The 25,078-nt window shown below is 40.4% G+C and overlaps 1 protein-coding gene across 3 annotated transcripts in view; it reads right to left on the reverse strand.

Moving 5' to 3' along the window:
• The window catches only part of GOLIM4 (golgi integral membrane protein 4), a 34,367-nt gene extending 13,853 nt beyond the window's left edge, over positions 1-20,514 (reverse strand). Inside the window, exons 1-7 of one of the 3 annotated variants that reach the window (XM_030494839.1) lie at positions 19,707-20,497; positions 4,987-5,061; positions 3,663-3,712; positions 2,890-2,943; positions 2,227-2,377; positions 802-884; positions 148-231 (exon numbers count right to left, since the gene is read on the reverse strand). In XM_030494839.1, coding sequence (XP_030350699.1) covers positions 148-231; positions 802-884; positions 2,227-2,377; positions 2,890-2,943; positions 3,663-3,712; positions 4,987-5,061; positions 19,707-19,893 — 684 coding nt within the window. In that variant the 5' untranslated portion in view covers positions 19,894-20,497. Of the gene's footprint in view, positions 1-147; positions 232-801; positions 885-2,226; positions 2,378-2,889; positions 2,944-3,662; positions 3,713-4,986; positions 5,062-19,706 lie in introns of all 3 variants that reach the window. The other 2 variants (XM_030494840.1, XM_030494843.1) reach the window with 2 other exon arrangements.
• Positions 20,515-25,078: the final 4,564 nt, after the last annotated feature.

Here is a 25,078-nt window from a genome sequence, read left to right on the forward strand (position 1 = left end):
CTCATGCATTTCCCTACAGTGTGCAGCATGGTGCCAGCTGCAGATTCCCCATGCGAAAGGCTACATGCATAACATTACAGTCAGCTGAACTAGGAGAAAGAAGTTTTAGGAAGGTAAGAGCTAGTAGAAGCTGCTTTCCTTTCTGACCTGTGCAGCAGCTAGTGCACTCTTGTGGTCTTCCAATGTCACTACAAGTTGGTTGTGTTGGGAGAGTAAGTTCTTATGCTGTTGCTACACAAAAAGAAGAACAATACATGTTTCACATCAAGTTCATTCTAAACGTAAATCAGGTAGCCTGGGGGATTTTGCACTAGGAAGCTAATTAAATTTATTTCGAAAAGAAAATCCTGAGTTGGAATGACAGCATTTATTTAACATTAAAAATTAAACAGAGAAAGCAAGCACACCAGGAAAGAAAATTTGGAGGCCAGGATTTGCATAACTGAAGTAAAGTTAAAAGTTGGAGTAGCTGTTGATGGACGTTTGAGGAAAAAAAACCCAAATCTGGAAAACATTCATTTTAGCAAACTTAATTTGTCAAAACACAATTTTTAACTTGCAAAAACAGATTTCCAATTTCTATACTAAATACTTCTCCCTCTCCCCCCCTTTCTTTTGGTCTTTAAATGAGCATGTACCTTAAGTGCAAGCGGCAAAAGACAAGAAATGCAGTTCAGACATATTTCCCTCCTTTTTGCCACGTAACAGAAATTACAAGAATTCAGTATAGTCCATTTCTAGCTTGTTAAAACTTCTCGGTTTCCTAATGGTCTTCAAAGTTCTCCTCAAAGCAAAGCCTACCTTGACATCTTGTAGCTGGGTGTGAATGTCTTGATGAGCTTTTCTCAACTGTCTGTTCTCCTCTCGTAAGTTATATAAGGATTCTGTTTAAAAGAAATGACATACAGAATTTAAACCCAGTCAGATTTATACTACTAGACTAAGCACCAAAATTAAGACTATAACACAAACTACATAAAATGCCACACAACTGCTATAGTAAAAATGGATTATGTATATGGTTTATGTCCCTCTCTCCCCAGCCCTATAAAAAGCTTTATATTTTCAAGCATAAAATTGTCAAAATTTGTTTGAATTTTATACTAGTGCATCCAGCCCACAACTGGAATTATGCATCACTGTTCACGCTGGGGACTGCAGACAGCAAAATTCATTATGGTAATGTGAATCTTTAAAGGGCAGAGAGGAAGCCACTCTCCTCTGTTCCCCCACATCGCATCTGGTGAGTGAGAATTTCATGTCGTAGGACTAAGCTATTCTTTTGGAAGAGGTGCCCAGATGGCCAGCATACTTAAAAAGCTTTACGTTCTGGGACAAGGGAGAGGGGCTTCTCTTCGCAGTTCTTACATTATGCTGATGTAGAATACTGCAAGCAGACAAAGGCAAGCTCTTCCCACACTCCAAGCTGCTAGGCTGCAATCCAGCTCAGTCCAAGAGCTAGCTGTATGACTTCACTGGTGTGGTGCCAAGGCAGAACTAATAAAGACAGCCTCTGCCTGCAAAATACTGTGCAGACAAAACTGCAGACAGCTCTAAAACTAACTCGTGTTAGTGACACATGGCAGAAAGTGGCTGAAGGCACTTCATGGGGAGAACCCCATCCTTTTGTTCTATGCAATTGTGTAATTAGGGTTGAAGAGGCCTGCAAACTGCAAAGAACCTCTTTAATAAGAAACTGGATACCAAGAGTAAAAATAAAAAAATAAATTAGTTTCATCATCTAAGTATACAGGTGCAACATGTTTCAGAGAAGCTGATATACAGAGAAAACAAGGCCTACAATGTATACAAAGTCACTTCATAAAGAGGCACAATTAGATCTCTGATTGAAGTGGCAAATATTCATCCATTGCCTTTGAATTACAAAAAAAGAATAAAGAGGCAAACCTATTTTCCAGGTTTATGCAAGTCTTAGAACTAAAAATTAAAAACTGGATAAACCAGCCTCTGACACTTGATGGGCTTTTATGTGCTGTGTTTCTTACTATTTTTCTAATGTAGATAGAAACACGAAGCACACATATGAATACATTTCAGAAAGACGCCCCATAAAATCATCAATAAAATGTAACTTATCAGGAGGCATAAGATGCATGAATAACCAGTTAGTGAAAACAGAGAAAATGCCTTTCTGTCTCACATCACACAAAAACCAATGACAAATACACATTTTAATATGGGCAGCCAGACACAGGTTACATATACCCTTCAGCTTAGATATCTCCTGCTCTTTTTCCTGCTGCAGTTGTAAGTATCGCTCCTTGTGATCACTGAATGTTCTGCTAAACTCTTCTCCTTGTTTTCGGTGATCTTCCTCAAGGTCAGCATGCTGTTTCTTTAGTTCTTCGTGTTGACTCTGCAAATACCAAGTTGGGACACTGGAACAGTGCTGTATCTGCATATCTAGCTAATATTGTCTTTGACAATTTGTTAAATAAGTCCAGACGAACAGGAAGCATTCATAACAAGAACTTTATTATTCAAAGCATGTATATCACAGCTCCTTTCACAAAATGATCTCTGCAATGAGTAGTCTGTTCTAGGGCTGCATCACCTCACCTTGCTGTTGCACTGTCCCACGGGGAGCTGCTGAATGCATGTAAGAAACGCCTTACATGCCAAACTATGTACAGTCTGATAAGTCAGCATTCCATACAAGTAATAAATTTGATAAGATTAAATTACCCACTGGAAAGTCTGACTAGGAAAAACTGTAGTAAATCATCTTTTAACAGTACTGTTGTAAGAGGATGGCACCATCAATGCAGTGACATTATGGAGTGGACTACCAGAAGCCAGTGAGGCCGTTACCTCCCTGATGTAGCAGAATACCCGTGCCCTGTGAAACTGGCTATCTCAGCTACCTACCTTCAACATCTGGTGTTGTACACTCAGTGCACTGTACCGGCTATTTGAGTCTTGCTGTAAAATGAAAACACTAGTGTTAAACAGAGTAATACTATCATTTCTCTAACCTCTCTACATGCAGTTATTTAGGAGTCACAAGCCAAAGGACATAACACGCCAGGAAACAAATCTTTCCACTTGCTTTGGAACATAGCAAGAACATACACACTTTGCGCGTACTGCAGCAACAATCTATTTTAGCTTGGGTTGCTCAGCTCACAAACTGCTCCTCAGTTTCAACATACAGTAGCCATAAAATCCTAATTTACTTGCTTTTATAAAGAGTTCTTTACAGGTTTCTGGGTCTTTTGCCAGATACAGCTTTCCTTCTGGCACTTGATATATAAAACGAAGTTTCTTTATGTTTTTATACTTTCCAATTAAAAGACCATGCATTAGAAAGCTGTCACTGTCCTTTTCTCTGTGGACTAAGCTACAAAAAGATTTCTAATGACTTCTTATTCCTCCTTCCTCTTAAAAGTAGTAAAACTATGTTTGAACTACCATACATAAACAGGAAGATATTTTCTAAATTAATTTTCTGGAAAAATATTAGTATCTCCTACTACAGCTCAAATGATTAGGAATTGCAGAGCACTTCGACATGCAGAGTAGAATTGAGAGCTCTTTCAATTAGTATTTTGTAAGACCTTTTCCTTTGAAGAGTTAAAATTGCAAAGCATTCCCTTTTTCTTGCAACTTAAATAGCATCAACTATTAAAAACTTGACTTACCCTTCCTTTATTTAGTGTTTCCTGTGCTTCTAGTTTATAAACAAGAAAATCTATAACATAAAAAGGAAAATACTGATGAAAAAAACCCCAGGAAATTAGAAACTGTACTTAAATAACATAACTGTTGCATACGTAAACTCTCTTAAGATCTGGATACTTATGCAGTCAATTTTCCAAAACAGCTAAAAAAAAAAGCCAAAACCAAAACTCACCAACCTATGGAGCGTTTAACAAAATGCTCACATTCTGAAAAAATATTTTCATTTAAAAATTTCATAGTTCCATAAAATACTTTCATTAAACAGTTTCATATCTTAGTGTGAGACATGGGAGTACAGGCTCAAGACTATGGATGGGTAAATAAATTTGTTACACGAACTCTCCCAGTGAAGGCCCAGTAGTATCATTCAAAAGGAAAAGGACATTTATAAATCGTGTATTCTTGTATTAGGATAAAAACCCGTATACTTTAAGAAATGTGAAAGTCTAGGCAAAGTTTAAACGAAACAAAAAATTCCCCTTTTGTGCCTTATCCTCTTTTCAGGATTTGAAAACACCGACTCAACTTCGCATAGCAATGGGACAGCTCTACACTAGATGGCACCAGAAAGCCATTGAGGACTGCACTGTAAGAGTAGTTTCTTACTCGCTCTTAATCTTTGCTTAGTAGTTGTTTTAATTCAGCGGCTTAGTCCTCAATCTTAGGAAGAATACAGACTTTACTCTGGAAATTGTGGTGAATTTAGAACAACAAAAGACTCAGAGAAAACTCAGGGGATTGCATTCTGCTGAAGTTTCATAGAAAGCAGATGTGTAAGAAATAAGATGTGTACAAACATTTCCCCTGCACAAACACCTTGAACTTAGTTTAGTCTACATACCTTAGAATAAGGTATGTAAGCATGTGTAAAAATACTGATTGAGAGTCTAATTTCACACTGATGGAATGGAGGAGAAAAGCCCATGGTTTTAGTACAAGTTTTAAATTTTCAGCATGCCAGAACAGGATTTACACACGCCCATACTCCACATATATGTAAGGTTTATGTACATCGATATACACATATTCTCTGTGTATACTGTGCTGTGTTGCAGGGATCTGCAGAAAGTACTAGAAAGATTATTACTTTTTAAAAAGATTGGATTAAATAAACAAACAAACAGATTTACTTAATCACCACAGCTCTGCCAAGGTGGTCCTGCTAACCACCTGCTAACGTGTTATACGTCGATAACTTGTTTAAAATCAAACAAAATCCATCTGAAGTTACTTTCTAAAATAATCAAGTGATCTCAAATGTCGAAGTGAAAAGCACATTTTTACCTTCTTTCGCTTTCTTATGTTCAAGCCTTTCCTTTTGTAATGACTTTTCTAATCTTGACCTGTGCTCATATACAACTGAAAAGAGAAATTTTGTAGACAATTAATTTTAAAAGCAATATGTACAAAACCCACCACCCACCTCCAGCACACCCAGAGAGCATTGGCACACAATGTACCAGGAAAATGCAAGTGGAATGAGGTCATACGAGAAAGGACTGTTTGCATCATTTGGGACAGTAACTTTTTTTTTTTTTTGCATGCTTTATTGATCCTGAATTCTGGGTTATTTCCATTGCATAAACATAGAATGTGATAACCCTGTGATTTGTTTATGGAGACAGTCAGCTACGGTGTGCCTACGTGAAAGCTACCAAATCCTCCTTCCTTCTTAGGTTTGCAGGTACGCATTTTCCCATGCTTTCATTCTCTCCTTCCTTGTTTGTAGAGTGATAAGGAAATAAAGAAGAGAGATGTGCAAGAGCAGGATAGCTTGAAAGATGCAGAAGTACACTAGACAGGCTGCTTAAGCCAAGACATGGAGAACCTGAGTTCCATTCCTAAATTGTTCCAAAAACGTGGACAACCCAGTTTTTCTGTGACCTTCTTTTCTGTAAAGCCTGGAGAACAGTATCCTTTTCCAGCACAGCACTGTTGAAGACTCACAGATGGCACAGTGAAGCACTTATAACATCCTGCATTTCTTAGTAAGCATGTGCTGACAACAAGCATATATATGCTGGACTCACAATATCCATATAATCTGAGGAGGATTTGGAGGGTTTTGAGTTTCTTTTTCACCCCCCAGTTACACAGATAAGGCAAGAACGTAAGAAATTATCTGAAAGGCTTGGATAGCAGAAGTATAAAGCTCAGTCAGATCCTTCTTTGTAAGGCCAGGGTATCAGAGACTGCTCATCAGGAAATCATTTCCGTTTGACAGTAAAATTTTAAGTAAAGTAAACTTAAAAGTAAGTAAAAAAAAGAAAGTAAAGTTTAACCTTCACTGATTTTTAAATCCATTTATGCATTTTCCTTAATTGAGTCAAAATACCCGTACGATAGTCTAGAGATGAATGAAGAAGCAGTCTGCATACAGCGCTTCAGCCAAAAAGCAACAAGCTGATGCTTTAGGGGCACCACAACTCAGGTACAACCCACAACACCCTCAGCAGCCCAGGTAACTGTAGTCATGCAGCACGTCAAGTAGTGTGTTGCTGTCCCAAAAAGTCACTGACTACAAAAAAAAAAAGCATGTGATTTTTGGGAAGATGCTCTGACATATTTGCCAAACTCTACAAACAAGACCTTTGAGCTGAGACTGCTACTAGAAGAGGCGGTTCTGCTGCTTCTTCTCGCACTGTTCTTCCCTTTGCTCTTACTGCTGTGGGTTGTGGATAGCAGGACCTAGCAGTTGGGGACAGCGTGTGCAACAATTTCTTCTGATGACAGTGTCAGCTTGCACAGTTTTTAAGAGAACAGCAGTGACAACTGGCAGTGACCTGAAATGTTGGGTGGGATGGCAGGGGAAAGACTGCTCCAGGTTTGATCACAGAAAGCAGTGACAACCTTATTTTCACATTTTACAGTGTGACAACCACTCTTGGTCCTACCAATGGTCCCACAGACCAACTATGCCACCTCTCAAGAACTGACAAGAGCAGATGTCTAATACAGAATACACACAATGAGCTTACAGTATTTCTTTGGCACTGTCTCTCAGCAATTTATGACTCCCCAAGACTGTTTGAGGAACCTGCAGTTCTTTTGCGTACACCAAATTTGTCTAATTGTTTGTTGTATCCATGTGTATCTAGGACATCCAATATCCCCTGGCAGAAAATCCCACCATTTAGCTGCCAGTAAAGCAGCATTTAATTCAGCTTGGGTTTTGAACATCTAGTTTCAGATGTCTCTCACAAGGGATGGGGCACATCAGTCCCTATTTACCCTTTCCTCACCACTCACCAGACTGAAGGATCATTATCTGAAACAGCCCACCAAGTTTGCAGCAAAGGAAAAATATTAAGTAAAACTTCTGCAAGTGTACGATTACACTTGTTCAAGCTCATTTTAACAAAAGTACCTTTCACTGTCCAAACTATAATATGCACTCTTGTAAAGAATTATTACTTTGTTTTAATGGAATGTGTGATTTTTCCTTCAAAACTTGGAAACTCATTTTCTGAGAAGTAAACCATTGGTGAACATAAGTGTTCAAGAGAAGCATCAAATGAAGATTTGTATCTTGGCAGGCACAGAAAACTCCTCCTACACGTTAAAATGTGTTCTTAATTCCACTAAGGTGCATTCTGCAGGCTCGGCTTATCTATAAATGTTTATGTTCTGGCTTAAGAAGCTGGATTGCTAATCAATCCTTGTCACCTATCTCTACTTTGCTATTTATCTTCTAGCGTCAAGGGCATCAGTCAAGATGAACTAATGTATCAACTCCTCTGCAACAAAACAAGCATGTAATGAATATTCACAAAGTCACCAGAAAGTAAGCTTTTGGAGAAGGAAAAAAATAATGGCAGCACTACAGTAATGGTTTTATCTTGGCACCGAAGATAGTGAATGCCAAATTACATTGCAAAAGGAACAGTGGTTGTACCATAGCAACTCAGGAGGGAAATGAAAATCCGTAAGGGGTTTCCCCTCCCACACAATCAGGGGTGGAAATTGGCTTTTTGGCAAACAGACTAAACCACAAACGGGTTGAGAGGTAACATCTTCCATTTCACCTCTTTGTCTGCAAGCGTACCTTTTTCAACTCCTCCTAGTGTTTTAACAACCAGGAGTGGGGGGAAGCCCTGCACAACAAACTCATAGTAAGGGCAGGAAGAACGGAGAAAGAGAACGCAACAGTTTGTGGTTTTGGTACCACAGCGCTCTGTACCTTTCACAGCTAACTGCACCACTTCCGAGCTTTGGCTTTCCTGTCTTCACCCTGCACTTCCAAGCCATGTCTCTACACTTATCCCAGGTAGTGCATCCTCACAGCTACCTTCTGTGTGCTAACCTTTGAAATACTGGAACAAAGCTGGCTATGTCTCAAAATAGCCCTCAGATGGCCAAAAAGGGCTAAAAATACCTCCCTCCTACACCTCTCCCCTTCTAGTTCATTTACTGGTTGGTTCAGCAATGTTTTTCTCTGATACAAGTCCATAATGTGCAACATAAGATTTTGATTAAGAATAATTAAAGAAAGCATAGCTGCCATATTTTCTCACTTGCTCTTTTAGGGAGTAGGTTGCAGGTCAGATTTTCTAAGTACATATAGGAATTTATCTCCCATAAACATGTATTATTTTCACCAGTCGGGAACTTCCTAGGCAAAAAGAGTCCAAACTACAAGGCTCTTTTTACTACAGTAGGGGATTTCTCCTTCTTCACTACTAGCCCAGATACAAGATGCCTGAGCAAGAATCTCAAAGAAATAAATACATTGGAAAAACAGGTTTTCTATTACAGGTTTCCCAGCTGGGAGTTGGAACCTATAAAAGGAATCTGACAAATTCCTGCTGGTGTAATGCACTGACAGGGCACTTCACAAATAATTGTTTCCTAGGGCAAGTTCTTAGTTTTGTGCTGATCTTTGCACAGATAATATAAATTTGTTCCTATGTTATATTTAATAGAATGGTACAAAAAAAGAGGGAAAGCATTGTCATATAATGCAAATATGCACTATTCCAAAGCTGGAATAAATGCAGGTATCAGTTTAATTCCTTACATAATCTATATAATATAACCTACATGAACAAAGAAAGAACAACCTAAACTCAGAGAGGTGATCCAGCCTCAAAGAACAGAGCCCAGAAACAGAACTGGTAACATCACTGTTAGTTAAAACACCTTTCACCTTCAACAAGGAAATCTTTAACAGTTATTGAATTGATCCCAATTAAATAAAGTTATTTATTTAAGAGCTTTCTCATACAGAAAAGGAAAAGTGGAAGGGAAGGGTGTGCGATGCTCTGGCGGTTCTCAGCAGATTACACCACTTTGACCATCACTGAACGTTAAATTGCAACACGGGAATCAAGCTGATGTGACTAAAGTAAGCTCGTTTAACAGACATGGTTATTTCCTTTACCTTTGCTTTGCACCTCCAAGCAGTAGAACTATTATTGAGCAAAATAAACCATTAGTGTATATTTAAAAGAAAGTATTTCCTATGTTACTTTATTAGCAATTTTGCAACTATGTTACTTTGGTATTTTGGTCTGTCAGAAGCACAATTCCAGAGTCAAAAATACCCCAGCTCCTACTCTCTCGCATACTGGAAAATTAAGATTACATTGAGATTTAAATATACATGATGCAAGAAATTGTATTAATTTCAATGTTATTGCTTCTTACGCAATTCTGCAATCTTTCTGTGAGCTTACAGTAATACCTTTCCTTTAAATCCAGCAGGTTTCAGTAGTCTTGGCAACCATACTGGTCACAGTGTACGCTTCATCTATTTCAAAGACACTAAATTGAGAGTTTAGCAATAAACGGATATTCCAGTGACATTGCAAACATCTAAGAAACAGTAGAAGTGTTCCCACAATAAAGACTAGGAAAACTGTGTTTTCAGTACAGCACAAGAAAACAACATTATAGAAACAATATACTTAGAACATATTGAACAAAATATTGAACTATTTCAGATTTTATGCCCTTGTAGTTTTCTGGTTTGTATTTATACAAAAAAGGGCAGAAATAGAAGCCAAGATAATGTGAAACTGTATGAAAACCAAGCATTTTCCTGGCTTAATTATGGAATAATTTTGCATACAGGCAGGGATGGACTGCTCTCCTTTTGCTCACTGAAAACCAAAACTAGCACTACATGCAGTATGTTGATACATTTATTTTAAAACAAACTCCTATACTTATCAATTTACTCATGCAAAGAATGATCAAGTAACAGCTTTGACAAATTATAGCCAGTCACTGCAAAAGAACAAAATTCCTCCTAGTAAACTAAACCATGTATTGGTAGTTGTGCTTCAAAATAACTGTCATAGACAACTGACTTCAATTCCATGAGGAGAAAGCGTAACCTCTGCTTTCAAGTACCCCGCACAAAAAATAACTTACCACTTAAAATATACCTGTTCCATCAACTTAGTCAATACTCCAATAAGAAACTAGAACTGGAGAATGGGACTTGAGCAAGTTGTGGAGATTTGGGTCTGACTAGCTTGAGTGCAGGCAGCTAGCTGCCAGAGTGACATCCTGTCTCACCAAGCTACCAATGCAGAGTGGTTCTACAGGAACTAGAGGCACCACTGCTACTAAACCAGCTCCACACAGAGCAGTAGGTGGAGACTCATCAACTGCTTGCATTTAGGTCAAAGTTTAGCCATAAACCAAATAAGAGCTGCCCAAAGATAACAGAGAACTGACTATGCGCATTTTTAGATAATATTTTCAATCGTGGAACAGATTTTTTTTTATGGGTAAATTGGAATACATCTGGAAAAAAAAAATAACCAAACCAAAACAAACAAAAACAACAAAACAAAACCCCAAACCAAAGAATAATTTGGGAATTGTCTGTATCCTGGCAGTTGACATGACACTGAGTGTTTGGAGTCCACTGAAGTTCACAGATGATTCCTTAACTAAAGCTGTAAGACTCCTGCTTTTGGCTCTACAAACTCTAATGCAGTCCCTGGTGTCTTGCCCAGGACAGGACTTAGCACTGATGCTTCCGATGAAACATGCCTTCTATCCAGGGGTTTTTCCCACGCTAACACCGCAGAGCTTGGTAACAGATTAGACAAGGTATCAGAACTAATTATGAGAGGACTTCAAAAAGCTCCGAAATGTGTGCAGAGTTCAGATAAGCATAGAAGAAAATTCATACTTATCAAACCTTTGGTTTTGCATCCTCAAAAAGAAAAGAGAAAATCTGAAGCAAAATGTGGAGAAGTGTTGCATAAAGTGTTGCTTTCAGTGCAGTTCTGGAAACACAGGAATGCTGGGGAATTTGGCACACTAATGCAGTTAGCCCCAGTAACGCATGCTTATATTTTTAAGACATGGTTGTGGCTTCTATTCAATTATAAGGATGACAGGAAAATGAATTTCTAAACTGGAGGAAACATCTAAATTTAATAGAATCCCTTTACTCTACCATGCCTCATGTACTCCCTTTCTTCAAAGTCAATAATCCCTCTAGGAAACAACAGATTTAAAAACAAATTGCAAGATATGTTGGGATATAGAGAGGCATTTATCATGTTGAAGCAGTAAACTGTAATAGCTTCTGCTAAAAATAAAAGTTTGAGAAGGGGTATTAAATGCGATTAAATTTTTAATCCCTAACAGTTAGGCTTCAGACATGACTTTTCCTAGGAAAGAGATCCTGTTTTCCACCCCAGAAAAGATTTCCTGTGCACTCCGCAAAAGGTTTCTTCCAATGTTTGGTGCCACTCATGGTTACAAAATGCTGGGTCAGATTAGCATCTCACCTTGCCTGTGCTGTTTTCCATACACCTACCTATGCTAAGGATTTTATTTCTGAAGTATTGATAAATGCAAACAGCTCAAACAAAACCTGTGTAGTGATTTTAGACTTAAATTCTTAAGGCTAGCAGATTTACTTCTAAAAAAATTCCCTTCCCTTTTCTTATGATTTTCTTCTCTCCATTATTCTGCCATTTTTGTCACGACACACCAGATCATTTTGAAGAAAACACACAGACATTCAAAAGAGCTGCAGAGACAACAGTCTCCTTCTCACATAATTTCTGAATGTCTGGGTCTGCTCAACTCTCAGCGCCAGGAAAAAAGGGCCTGTTCTTTCTCTCAAAAATTGTTTTAGACTTTTTTCAATTTTATGCAGAAGCCAAGTGATTCTGTCTACATGGTGTTAGGATCTTTATAAAAATATATATATATTCAGAAACTACTGCAAAATCAACATTGAAGAAAAACAACGTAATAATAATATACACACATGTGTTGTTTTAACAGCCTCTCCTAACTGAAACATAATTTGCATTTTTATCATAATGGAATACGGGAAAAACTGATGTAATAGTGATGGTTGTGACCTTACAAAACTGCTAAACTGCTTCCTTAAATTTAGTTCTCTACCTAAGAGCTCTAATACAGGGGACTTGGAGTCCACTCCACTTGTATGTTTTGAGAAACTGCATACAGAAATCAATAGTTTGAGTTAGTAGTTCATGATTTATTTTTGGTTTTTTTGGTAACAGAAGATCACTGTCAAACGTCAGAGTATGCATCTGAGTATGACAGGTTAACTGAAATACTGAAAATGGCATTCTTCAGCACAGTGTCATGGATAGGAAGAGACTGCTCACTGTGCCCTGCAGGCCACACTTCTCTCAACATCTCTTGTAATTAAGCCCTGGAAATGGTTGCCAAACTCAGGGATCTGAGTCACCTCAGGAAAATAAGATACTAGGATAATTTCAGCTACCTTAGGGGAGAGAAAAAAAAGTGTAGAGGAAGAGGTGGGGTAATTGCAGTTTCTTTTATTTCTTAATTAACGATACATAGTAGAAAATCTCAGGAAGCTGGTTGATGGCTAGATACGAGAAAAAGATCAGAATTGCATCTAGCTTTGAAGACCCTTCTTTAAACAAGGAACAGCATCCAAACAGGCTGAATTCTTTAAGCATTTACCTTAGGCTCTAACGAGAAATTCATGCCCCTGAATCCTAAAAATCCCAAGAAAAAAATCACTAACAAAAGATTCTGCCTTAATTTTTTTCAGCAACCTGAATTATTTAGCTTTCATTAAGCCTCAAAACAGCACCTGACTTTCAGCAGGACAGATTTAATTACTTTTTCTATGTAAGGATCCTATTCCAAAATGAGTATTAGCCACAAATTGCTGGGAATATCCTCACCACTATACAAGAGATGCTATAATGTGTACTCAAATCTCAGCGGGTGTAAGCCTTACTCATAAAGTTGCCCCACCTAGATACACAGGCTGACAAGCCTGTATCCAGCCCAATGAGACAATGTGTTTGGAACAGTGTATTTAAAACCTAAGAATTCAATCAGTTTTACTCATGTAGGAAGTATAAGGAAGTAATTCAACTCTGTTGTTTAGGCTTTGGTTTTACCAGTAAAGCAACAATCTTAACTGAACCACTCCAGGAGTGCCTAACTCTCAGGTATTAACCTTAAAGTTTTGTCAGTACAATTGCAAAGTTATAATCACCCTGAGACTCTTCTCACATTGTGTGCTTAGCTCAGCCAAATATCACTTGAACTACGCTGTTAACTACAAGATTTCTGGCTCAGTTTGCAGCTACAACTGTCTGATCATGGCCATGGCTGTTTCATCCTCCACTTCTCTCCTGGTCTCCCTTCAAGAAAGCTGATGATGTTTTAGGTGATGCAGAAGCTTCTGTCAAACCTCTGCCTGCTAGGAATGTGTAACAGAAGAGGACTGTCAAAGAAGCCAAAAGGCAAACTCACCAAAGCATCCACCCATCTTGCCTCCCTCCTCCTCTCTCAGCTCTGAAGTGTTGATAAACCCAGATACATCAATCACTGACAAGCTTTAAGAGGCTTAAATCATCATCAGAAACAGTCTCAGGATATTGGCCCTATCCTAATATTCAGGATATTAGTCTTTTAAACTGGGGAGGGGGAACAACAAAACCCAGGGAACAAAACCACCCTATTACCTCACGCTGCTTAATATTCCTTTAGACTACATGCTCTGTGATCTTCAGCCCAGATTCCAACTTGGGTGTGGATGTAACACTACAGCACTGGTAGAAATTTATCCTAGAAGTATTATGTCCACAAGGAAAGCAATTTAACGGCATTCAGACACAAATGACAGGTATAAAAAAAGTAAATATGAGCATTTGCTCAATTTAACTTTATAGTCATGAAATTCTGCTGTTGGGACTCTTCCTATGGATTTGGAAGCAACAAACCAACTCCCCAAATTAACTGAATAAAGCTCTAGCACCTTTTCTGTACTTGGATTATGAAGAAATCTTGATAATTCCAGATAACCTGAAATCTTCAGGTTGAGCTGCAAAACAGACATGTATCTATCTAGATATACATATATACATACATATATGCGCATGCAAATGCATATATGAATATGCATTTACAGCACATAGATCTTACATACTAAAATTTTGTGCAAATAATTTCAAACATGTAATGCACTTTAAGTATTCAGAGCATTAAATACCCAATAGATAATGTGAATGGAAGTACAAAAGACAAATTCTTAGATGAAGTTAGTATAAACCAAAGTGTACCAGGGGGTTTTCCTCCTTATGGCAAGGGGTTGAAAGTAGATGACCATAGAATTACAGAATGGTTTGGACTGGAAAGGACCTTAATACCACCTAGTTCCAACCCCCCTGCCACGGGCAGGGATGCCTCCCACTAGACCAGGTTGCTCAAAGCCCCGTCCAACCTGACCTTGAACACCTCCACGGATGGGGCAGCCACAGCTTCTCTGGGCAACCTGTGCCAGTGCCTTACCCCCTCTCTTAAAGGATCTCTTAATGATTTTAAAGGTCCTTCCAACATAAATCATTCCATGATTCTATGATTTCAGGAAGCCAGGTAACAGAATTAGGGAAGCCACAATTGCCATTTCATGCAGTACTGTACTTGATATTTGATATACCTGTGTGCAAATAGTACACAGGGAACTAACCTCTACTATTACAGTGCTATTACAGATTTTTCAGACCTCAAATAGCAACAAAACACAATCAATATATGTGCTGTAGTGTTACGTGCAATCTGAAGCTAACAGGAATGACAGGAATTCAGGCTGCTGATATTATGGAGAACAAACCATACAGGAGCTGCAGAGATGCAACTCTGCTTGTATGATGCATGTAAAAAATAAGCCATCAAAAAGTACTGATAGTTCTTCCTAGTTCTGCCAAGTTAAGATAGAAGTTTAAATAAATTACTATAAAAAAAGGCTGCGATGGTAAAGTACATCCACATATAGCAGCCTTCCAGGACCTAAAGGGACCTACAAGAAAGGTGGAGAGGGGCTTGTAGGGATAAGACAAGGGGGAATGTCTTTAAACTGAAGGAGGGTAGATTTAGGTTAGATGAGGAGGAAGTTCTTCCCTGTGAGGGTGGCGAGGCACTGGCACAGGTCACCCAGAGAAGCTGCGGCTGCCCCATCCCTGGCAGTGTTCAAGGCCAGGTTGGACCGGGCTTGGAGCAACCTGGTCTAGTGGAAGGTGTCCCTGCCCATGGCAGGGGAGTTGGAACTAGATGATCTTTAAGGTCCCTTCCAAACCAAACCATTCTGTGATTCTAGAAATAATGAATAATTTTATATTTGAACCAGCAAGAACTATTAAACATAGGACAAATGGCACAACAGGCATAAGAGGAAGTTGACGTTTGCTTTTCAGCTGGTGCTATCTATTGCTGGATCAGGAAGCTTTGAGGAAATCCACACCTTGCGTACAGTAGGGCAAACTCTGAACTCTCAACTTCAGAGTTGCTGCATTGGCTCCCAAGATTACAGTATGGTCTCAGACTGCACAGATATTGCCTGAAGCCATCCGATACGTTAAGACTCTAAGTGAAAGAGCGGTAATAATAAGGCAGTAAAAGGCACTAAATGTAGGCTCTTATTAGGATTAAGGATTAGAGCAGATTAAACAGATTAAAATAGTACACAAGAGGTTTTCTAATACCCAGACAATGAGAAGGCAGAAGCTGTAAGGGCTAAAGAGACCTTTGTAGATACATTCAATCTCGAAGCAGTCAAGATCAGGTTCATCTACAGCAGTCAACATGTTTGTTATAGCAACTGAAGTCTGTTCCCTTATGGCCAATAGTTTAAAACTTAGTTTGACACATCTTCGTAGGAGGCAAAGAGTGTCAAGTTTTGTTTTTATAATTTAAGAAATTATAAAAAAGATTATGTTCATGTTTCGAAGATATAATGCTCAGAAGAATTAGATTTTAAAATAATCAGGTTACTGGGAAGATCAGCTTGTCTATGAAAGACTTTATAGATAACAATGACTAAGTTATCTTAGCAGCAAAGGCATTTTGTGTCATCTCTGAATTTTGCCTCTGGTATTCCCTTTGTGGGTTACACAAGCAGCCCTACTTTCGCCATGTCCAAGAGAACTTTAATAAAGAGACAAAAATGTCGAAGGTTGACATTCTTTTTTGTGAGAAGTTTAGCTTTCAAACACAAAATCTTCTATGATGTGAGCTGTCTAAAGGGGGCAAGCTTAAGATCTCAGCCTCTCCACACCAGATATTGTCACCACATTTCCCAAGTCTGCCATCCTTCCAAACGCACATTAGTCTTATTTCGAGAGACACAAATACTTCTCAGCTGAGTAGCTGAAGCTGCAAACATCATAAAAAAGGCAAAACTCCCTACAAAAGGAGTCATATGTAGCCCTCTTCAGATCAGGTGCATGAGTTAAATGGTTTTGAGACCTCTTCCTGCACCATTTTTCAGTGATCTGTACATTCTGCCTCAGTAGATGAGAGTGCTATTTTCCCACATATACAGAAAACTTAGCCAGCTTCATTTGAGCAAAATGAAGCAATGTAACAGATAAAAATGAGACAACTGGCTTTTCAAGCAAAAACAGAAAGCACTGCTCACTCAGCGTAAGTACCAAAAAGAAGGTTCTTACTACCAACATAGATGAAAAACCTAAAAACCTGTGCAGAGATAGAAAAATAGTAGAAAAGACTCCGAGCTACATCTGAGGATCATCCTTAAGATTTTGGGCAGACGAAAGGAATTGAGGTCCAAAACTGTGACTTTATACATAAACTCAGGAGTTGCCTATGAAACCATAGACTGTCTCAAGTGTCACCCATGAGCCCTAACAGTGTTCCTCTGTCTACAATCAGGAGAGCAACTGTCGTTACAGGCACTAGCAGTCACAACAAAACTCAACAAAAATTCAGAAAACAGGTGATATTTCACTGCCACCCAAGCATTTCAGTCCAGCCAGCCTGGCACAAACCAGTCTCAGGGTCCTCAAAAGGACAACTTGAAGAAGTTCCCCCTCACACTCCTCCCTTTTAATTTAAAACAATAAAAGCCTACTGGTGAAATGGCCGTTCAGGAAATACAAGTCCGAAGTTCAGTTCTCTCCTCAGCTTGTAATGAACTTTAAAGTCTTAATTAATCACCCAGAAGAGAGCTGTAAACACTAAGAAATCAACCACCATTTATATAGCACCCTCTTTTCTCCTGGCAACAGCATGTCAGAGACCTTGCCCTTTAACTGGTTCCTGTTCAAAAGATTTCAGTGTGCTCCCCTCCTACTTCAAGCCCCGAAGTTACCTCGAGACCAGTATCTACAGAGAAACTATTATGCTTCATGGAAAAGATAAGTTGCATTGTGTTAGCAGTCATACTCTTTCTTGTTCTCATAAAAGAATAAACTCAACGAATAAAGTCTTGCTTTAAGGACAGCAGAGATGTAGATTAGATATTCTTAGGGGTTGGGTTTGGTTTTGGTTTTTTTTTTGGCAATACAAATATTTCTGATTTAAAAACCTGGCCATTTAAAATCAAAAGTTCAAAGTGCAGCCAGATACTGCACCTGCAGTCACAGGATTTTCTGTCAGCATTTTATGTTGTTTCAAAGCCTGTTTAAAGAAAAGTCCTTCCTGTTGTTCCATATCAGAGTTAACTATGAAAGGCTAATAAATGGTTTGGTGCTGTATATCACTAGTTAGCATGGTGCTTGTGTATCTCCATTCTCTATGTCCTCCTCATTAATAAGCTCCTACTGCAAAATTCCGAGTGATCATACAAAGCAGGCCATCCTGGAAAGAGTCATTAAATGTACAGGGAATGACAGAGTAAAAAAAAGTTTATTTCTAGCTCACTAGGGCCAAATTTAGGCAAAGAGGTTCCATTTACTTTAGTAGGAGATCACACACTTAATGCTTGCTGCTGCATTTAGCACCAGGGCTCTCAGCCTCACCCTCTTTAGGTACATTAACGACCGCCATAATTTAAAGAACCAATTTTATTGCTACATTTTTCCTTGTACTCTGTGACTTTATTGCTAGTAATTATATTTTTAAAACAAGGTTTACTGCTACCATACCAGGCATAGGTAAGTTCCTGCTCAACAGGCTTGATACACCGGCAGGGGTTGCAGAACCATGTGAATTTATTGCATCGATAATAGAATGTATTAGTATTTTCAGATTCTGGTTCACATTTTACATTTCTCATTGATACATTGAAACTAACAAGAGAAAACATATAAAATGCAGCATTGTCACCACCTCTTACTTTCATATACCTGCTTGGCTAGATGATGGCTACTCAAAATGTTTCAGACTCAGAAAGTTTAAACAGCCCAGATCCGATACATCTGATCAACAGAGCCTCTCCTCTGTGTTTGGGTAAAGTTTGTTGCATGCTCCTCTTTGGTATATAGCTAGACTAACAGAAAAAGCTAACTCATTGAATTTTAGCTTGAGAACAAGACATTCCTGTGCCCTCTTCAAACGCTGTTGGCAAATCTACCAACCAGCAACAGTAGCCCTTTAGCCATGTGCCACATGCCCATCTCCCAGCCACTTACACCTTTTTTTCATTACTAAAATGGAGGTTTCTGTCAAACTTTTCCATGGCATTACCTGGAAATGGCCTGAAATTGAAATACTAAGTAATGATGGTCTTGGATAGTAGCTAAACATATTCAAGTAACAATTCACTATAAGACCTAACAATGTAAGCCCAGTTCTGCCCTCTCTAAATAAAAACTGTATGCTTCTAGGCATGCTTTTACGTATGATTCCATAGTGAAAAGTATGGTTGAATACCACCCTGAAGTTAAGTACTATTGCAGCTGCTACAGCAGACCACTCTTATTCTTGTTTTATAGAGTTTTGAGAAATAAAAGTCTGAAAGTTGGTTCTGGACTTTGTATATGCCAACTTGGTAACCTTGCACTTGACAATTACAGACAGTGAGGTCTCGCACTTCTTCCTAGACCTCTGATGCTTCACTTACACATCTGCTGCTTTGCATCTGAATTCTGGACATGCAGACGTCAGACATCAGCATCTTTTCAGTTTCAGGTACAGGACACCTATATGATGCACCACATTTGGTGCATCCCTAAATGAAGATACACAAGGATCTGTACTTATGGGGCAGCTTCAAGCCAAGAAATTAAAAGTTCCAAAAGTAACAGAATAGCCATATCTAAATAACTTATTTGCACTTTACTTTCAAATTACCCTTTTTTAAAAAAGCTTTATTAGAATATTCCTCTCCTCCCTCCTGGAGCTATTTAAGGATTTTGCTGCTTAATGTTGTCTCAGCAGTGTAAAATTAATACTGACAAAACAAGAAGAAGCATGCAAAAGTCCCAGAACTGGATGTGGTCTCTACAGTTAAATGAGTGTATGCCTGCCTTTTCCCTTTGTACCAGGAACTGCAAAGTGATGTGCAGTCCTTTGGAAATAAGCAAATGTGTGGGAGTGAGGGAGAATGAGAAGTCTCCAGGAGTCCCTAACAAAAACTCCCACTGACTTCAGCAGGGGTAGGATCCTACCCACGGTTAGATATCAAAACCCCGCAGCCTGGACGGGGAGAAGCAGCACCTAAGGAGCGAAACTTTGTTGTGAGAGGTTGAACAGTTGGAGCCCAGACCTCCCCGGAGGAGGGCATTCCACAAGCCTTAGGAAAGGGCGGCAGAGGCTCCTGCCGAGGTAAGTACCTTGTAACTGAGCTGAGAGGGACTCTTGGTGCTGCTGGTACTTGAGCGCCGTGGCCTCAGCCTTCCTCAGCTGGCCCTGCAGCTCGTAGTAGAGCATCGCCCCGTAGAGGAAGCCGAACACCACAGTCAAGAGCAGGAGGGTCTGGAAAATTCGCTTCTGTTTTCGGGAGCACATCCCGTTGCCCATGTCCCCGGCGGGGTCCCGAGGGTCCCAGCCCCTCACGGCTTAGCAGCGGGCTGCTGGAGGAGGCGGACGACGAGGCGGCGACATCGGAGGCGCCGGGCCCGGGCCGGGAGAAGGAGGGAGGGAAGGGAGGAGGGGCCGGCCGAGCGTCTCAGTCCCTGGGCGCCGCCGCGGCCGCGACGCCCCAGGCGGCTTCCCCCTGCGTGCGGGCCCTGCGCGTCGGAGCGGAGCCGGCGGGACTTTGCGCAGCGCGGGGCGGGCGCCCCAGCTGCATGCTGCGGCCGCGAAGCTGCCCGGCGCTGCCCGGCCCTCCGGCGGCGGGAGGAGGCGGCCCCGGCCGACTGTCCCGGCCCCCAGGTCCCCGCGGAGGGGCAGGAGGCGGCGCTGGCTACCGCGGCCTGCGGGATAGGAGCTGCGGCGCGGCAGCAGCTCCCTGCTGTCCTCAGGCGGTGCCTTCAGCCCAGCGCCGCCGCGGGGACCCGCCCGGGGGGTGCCGCCGCCGCCGCCACCTGGGAGGAACAAAGGCAACTTCCCCGGCCCCTCACTTACGTGTCACCCCCCGCTCCCCCTCGCCTCGCCTCGCCTCCCCGCCGCGGGATCCCCGAAGGAAGTCCCGCTCCGGGCGCGGCCTCATTGGGTCCAACTGCGGGTCTCTCCCCTCCCTTCGGGGCGGCAGCGCCTGAGCGCATTGGGTGCCCGCCGCGTCCGTCTGGCCCGCCGGGCGCTTCGCTTCCCTCCGCCCGCCCCTCTCCACACTCCCGGTCCAGGCTGGCCCTACCCGGCGTGGCGGGGCGGGCTTCCGCCGGTTCCGGGGTGGTATGAGCGGGCTGGGTGTCAGGGCAGAGGCGTGTGGCACCGGGTGGGACGAGGAGCGCGGCCGGTGCGGCGCCGCTGGGCAGGGGCTGCCAAGGCCTGAGGCGGTCGGAGGGTACTAGCCCCCACGGCACAGCGGGGCCTGAGGCATGCCCAGCGCCTGGGGTTCAAAGATCTCGTACTGAGAAGGCAGACTCTCAAAAAACCTGTTTTTATAACCAAGCACCTGATTTATTTATACATTCTTCACCAGATTAATGTATTTTTAACATAGGTCGTCTGCTGTACTTTGTTTCAGGGTGCCGGCTGCACCCAAGAAGTACTGCGTATCGCACCCTTCGCTGCTCTTTGCCTTTTCTTTCTCCAAGAGCCGAGCTCAGGTCTCTGGTGAATCTTAATTCAGGCGCAGGGTTATGTCTGTGGTAATGCAGTGCTCCCCAATGCTGCTGTCATGCATTAAAGGTGAGACAGGTCTTAAAGCTTTTATCCTTATTCAGCATAATTGCAGAATTAGCACAACTAGAGTTCTCTCTACTAGCGTATCTTATTACAGAAAAAACCCTCAAAACCCAACAAAACAAAAACCAGCCAACCAAGACTCAAAGAAAAAATCAAAAGCAAAAAAAATCAAAGACATACTCCAAAGTTATTTTTTCTAAATATATCTTAACTCGTTGATCTGTGTTTTTCACAGGCATTATTCTGGCCTTAAAAGAAAAACTACATCAAAGAGGCTTAAAAATTTGTTATTCAAATATTTAACATATACCAGTAATTAATAGCAGCCAGTACTGTAAGCTAGTATGACTCCTATCTGAACATATTTCAAATTTATATTTGTTGTCTTCTAATTTAACAGAATGCCTTGCTCTCCGTTTGAGGAACAAAGTGTTCAAAATTAAGAGTTAGACACCCAGGAAGTAATTGTAAGTGCTTTGAAATAGTGCTACTTTAAAAAAAGAAATCATATTCTTTTTCTTTGCCTTTAAGAAGCTTCCTGAAGTTCTTTTTAAGATTTAAAAACTTTTGTTCAAAACCATGAGTGTTTCAAATTGGCTCATCTTCATGCAGGTCTATAGTATCCATTTCTTTCTCAAATTAGATCTTAAGAATCCTACTGGGACTCCACTCCTGGAGGAAGCTCCAGTTTTGCTTCTTCTCCCAGACTTCTTCAGAAACGCATTTTTGCATCACCAGGCTCCTCAGACTGAGCTCAGTTTAGCAGAATGAGACAATCCTTTATTTCTAGACTGAGACTTTGAAATCAGTTGAGATGATTTATACTTCAGTGTTGCAGCTACTCACATTATTTAATTTCTTGTGTTACCACCTGTTGCTCCCATTACCTGTCATAAAACCAGTCTACGCCTTTAGTTTTGATCCCTTTGCACTGGAGAACAATTGGCTAACCAGGAACTTCATCTGATTATGGTAGTCACTTTGGGTTATTGTTATGATGAACAGACATCATAAATTTAAGAGGACAATGAACTGGCATCATTATTTAATACCTATTCCAAATACATTAAACCAATTATATTGTAAATGTACTTTATCTGCTTGTAGAAATTGGCAGTTATCATTAACAAATGCTGAGAAAAAAGCAAATTAGTATCTGCTTTTGCTTAATCAAATATTACTTATTTTCCCTAATAGCTAGTGATATATCTCCTCTTCAGCTCATGTAAATTGTGATTCTTCATGAGCAAACCAATTAGAGTTAAAATGAGGAATTTATTGGGAGCAAGGGACTATTATGTGAAGCTATTAGGCAAATTTGAATTGGAAGTCCCAAAATAGAAAGGTTTGGATCTAAAAGAGACTGTAATATATTAAAAAGCATTAAATTAGTTGCTAGGAGAGGAATGTTACTAATCACTGAGTAAGTTACTGGTATAATCAGAAAAGATGGGAGGGATGAGTGCTTTCTGAGCCATGTTGTACCATGGGAAGAATGCTTGGAGGCTGCAACAGGGAATTCATGGGCCCGCATTTCTACGCACCTATTTATCATCTTTAGCTTAATTTCCTAAGCAAATGAGGCTTGTGCAGTCAAACTGTCTTGTCAGTTTGTGCCTTGTAAGTGCAAGCAGTTGGCCAGCGCATTGGCCAATTTCAGACAAATTTAACCGGCTTGTAAAAATGTTGAGCAAAACGAAGTTCCTCTAAGTTTTGAGAATTAGAGGAGCAATATATAAAGTAAAACCATGTAAGTTTCCTAGCAGAAGTAAACATGCTCACACTCAACTGGATAACAGAGAACCCGTTCAGGGAAAGATGTTAGAAATGGCCCATTTGGGACCTTGACCATTAACCACAAGATGTGGGAAGCCAGTCCTCAGTTTGGACATCACAGAACTACTTTGCTCCCTTTGTTTGCATTCCTCCTCTTAACATAATTCTCATGCATTTTCTTTCACTTTTTCACTGTCAGTTTTAATATGCCATGGTTATTCTGTAGCTAGGGATACCAGTTTCTAGTAATAATTATCATTGAACATCTCTGAGTTTTTCCAGAATGATCCAATGATACAGCAGTTAAATACATCAGGCAGCAGGTCTTTCTTACTTTTTTTAAACCTACCAATCAGTGGATCAGACATCCAAATTGATGATGGAAATGTAAAGTGAAGGTTGTCCCATACAAGTCACAGTCCATTTATTTGGTTGCCAGAAGTTAAGGAATGTACTGGCAAAGCATATGTTATTACTCTCTAGCTACAAAGTACATTCCAACTGCAGATGATTAGGCAAGGAGGACCTTTTTGTTCAGTGACTAAAGCTTACTAACGTGTACAAAGATTGTTTTCACATTTGGTGTCTTTTATTAGTGGTCAGGAACTGAAGGAATAAAAAGATTGGACTTCAAGCGATGAATGCTCCTGGGAAAAGTGAATTTAATCTTGCCTGAGGTCATAGTTCTTGGCATTAGGGGAAGTCAGGCTTTTTGTAGCTGACCTGTCAGCTATGTGTGTCTGAGTGTCCAGCTTCAGTAATGAGTTGAACTCTGCTGATGTCGTAATTTGTGTTCAGGATAAGGAGAGCTGTGTTTTAATACAGAAAATGCTGTGCTACTTAATATTCTGAAAAATAAAACCCAAACATAAGGTATCCCAAACTGGACACTCAACACAGCTTTGACATTTGTTTTCTGGTGCCCCTGTTCTGGCTATAAAACAGATGATGACTGACTTCTACCTCATGGATACATTTTTCTAAATCATTTGGCATTCATGGTAGGAGTGGGGATAAAACACTGGTGAGAAAATTCTGTGTAGGTACATAGAATAATTTAAACAGCAGTCTGTACTGAGGTGAGAAAATGTCGTTACTAGCGGAGATGAATAAGGAGGCCATGCTCTGATTTTGAATATCTTGTTTCTGGTGCTTCCTGACTTCAACATTTCCTGACTTTTAAACATCTTGTCATTTTACTGGCTCCAAAACATTATCCTTTGTAAATAATTAATGCAGGTAAGCAGGTGCATTAAAATGTACAGTTGTTTTAATAGGACTAGGAAGTAATGAGCTATGTATGCCACAGATCTGCAGCTTCGCCCTTCATGTGACACATACAGGGCTCACCTGGAATTGCCATACGTTGTGTCATTGCCATACAGCCACCACAAATGAACTTCAAGGGGCAGTACTCCACTGTATCCTGTGTTGGAGTTACTAGTTGCCTGTCAAGGCAGAACAACTTCTAAGAAACACTGGAATTTGATCAACCTTTTGCTGCAATCCCCAGAAAAATTTCCTTACACCGCTACATGCTCCATTGTTCTTAACTTGACAGCTACCATAAAAACTGGTGGTAAACACTGAAATATTAGGATCCCAAATAATTTAAATACTATGTTTAGTCATGAATTGACTTTAAAAAATGGTCACATGATCCACCTTGTAAGAAACTTGCAATTGGAAACCCCTGTGTTCCTGAGGGTTGGCATTTAACAATAAAGAAAAATAATAATGTTTTGAGTGCTAATGATAATATGAATGCTCTTATGATTAAGGGGCTGGATATTTAAGCCTTTAGGCACTTACCTAACAGGACGTTATTTACATAGAACAGAAGTGCTCTGAGACAGGGATCCATGTGCATTTTGCTTTATACTACAGATCAGTCTGAACCACTGAGTGAAATGGAAACAACAATAAGGCTCAGCCTGACCTGTGTGGGAAGATTTGTTTTGTAGTATGAGCAACTATACATAAAAAGACATGGGGCTGTGCCTGCAGTGAGGTGGGACAAGGAGAAAAATCCAACTCCTGGAGGAGCAACATGCAAATACAAGAACAGTTTGGGCACAGGAGCCAGGTGTTTTTTCCACGCAGTAAAGTGTCGGGGAATCCTGCATCCTAGCTGAAAAAT

The sequence above is a fragment of the Strigops habroptila genome, chromosome 8 (genome assembly GCF_004027225.2).
Source record: "Strigops habroptila isolate Jane chromosome 8, bStrHab1.2.pri, whole genome shotgun sequence".
NCBI classification, from domain to species: domain Eukaryota; kingdom Metazoa; phylum Chordata; class Aves; order Psittaciformes; family Psittacidae; genus Strigops; species Strigops habroptila.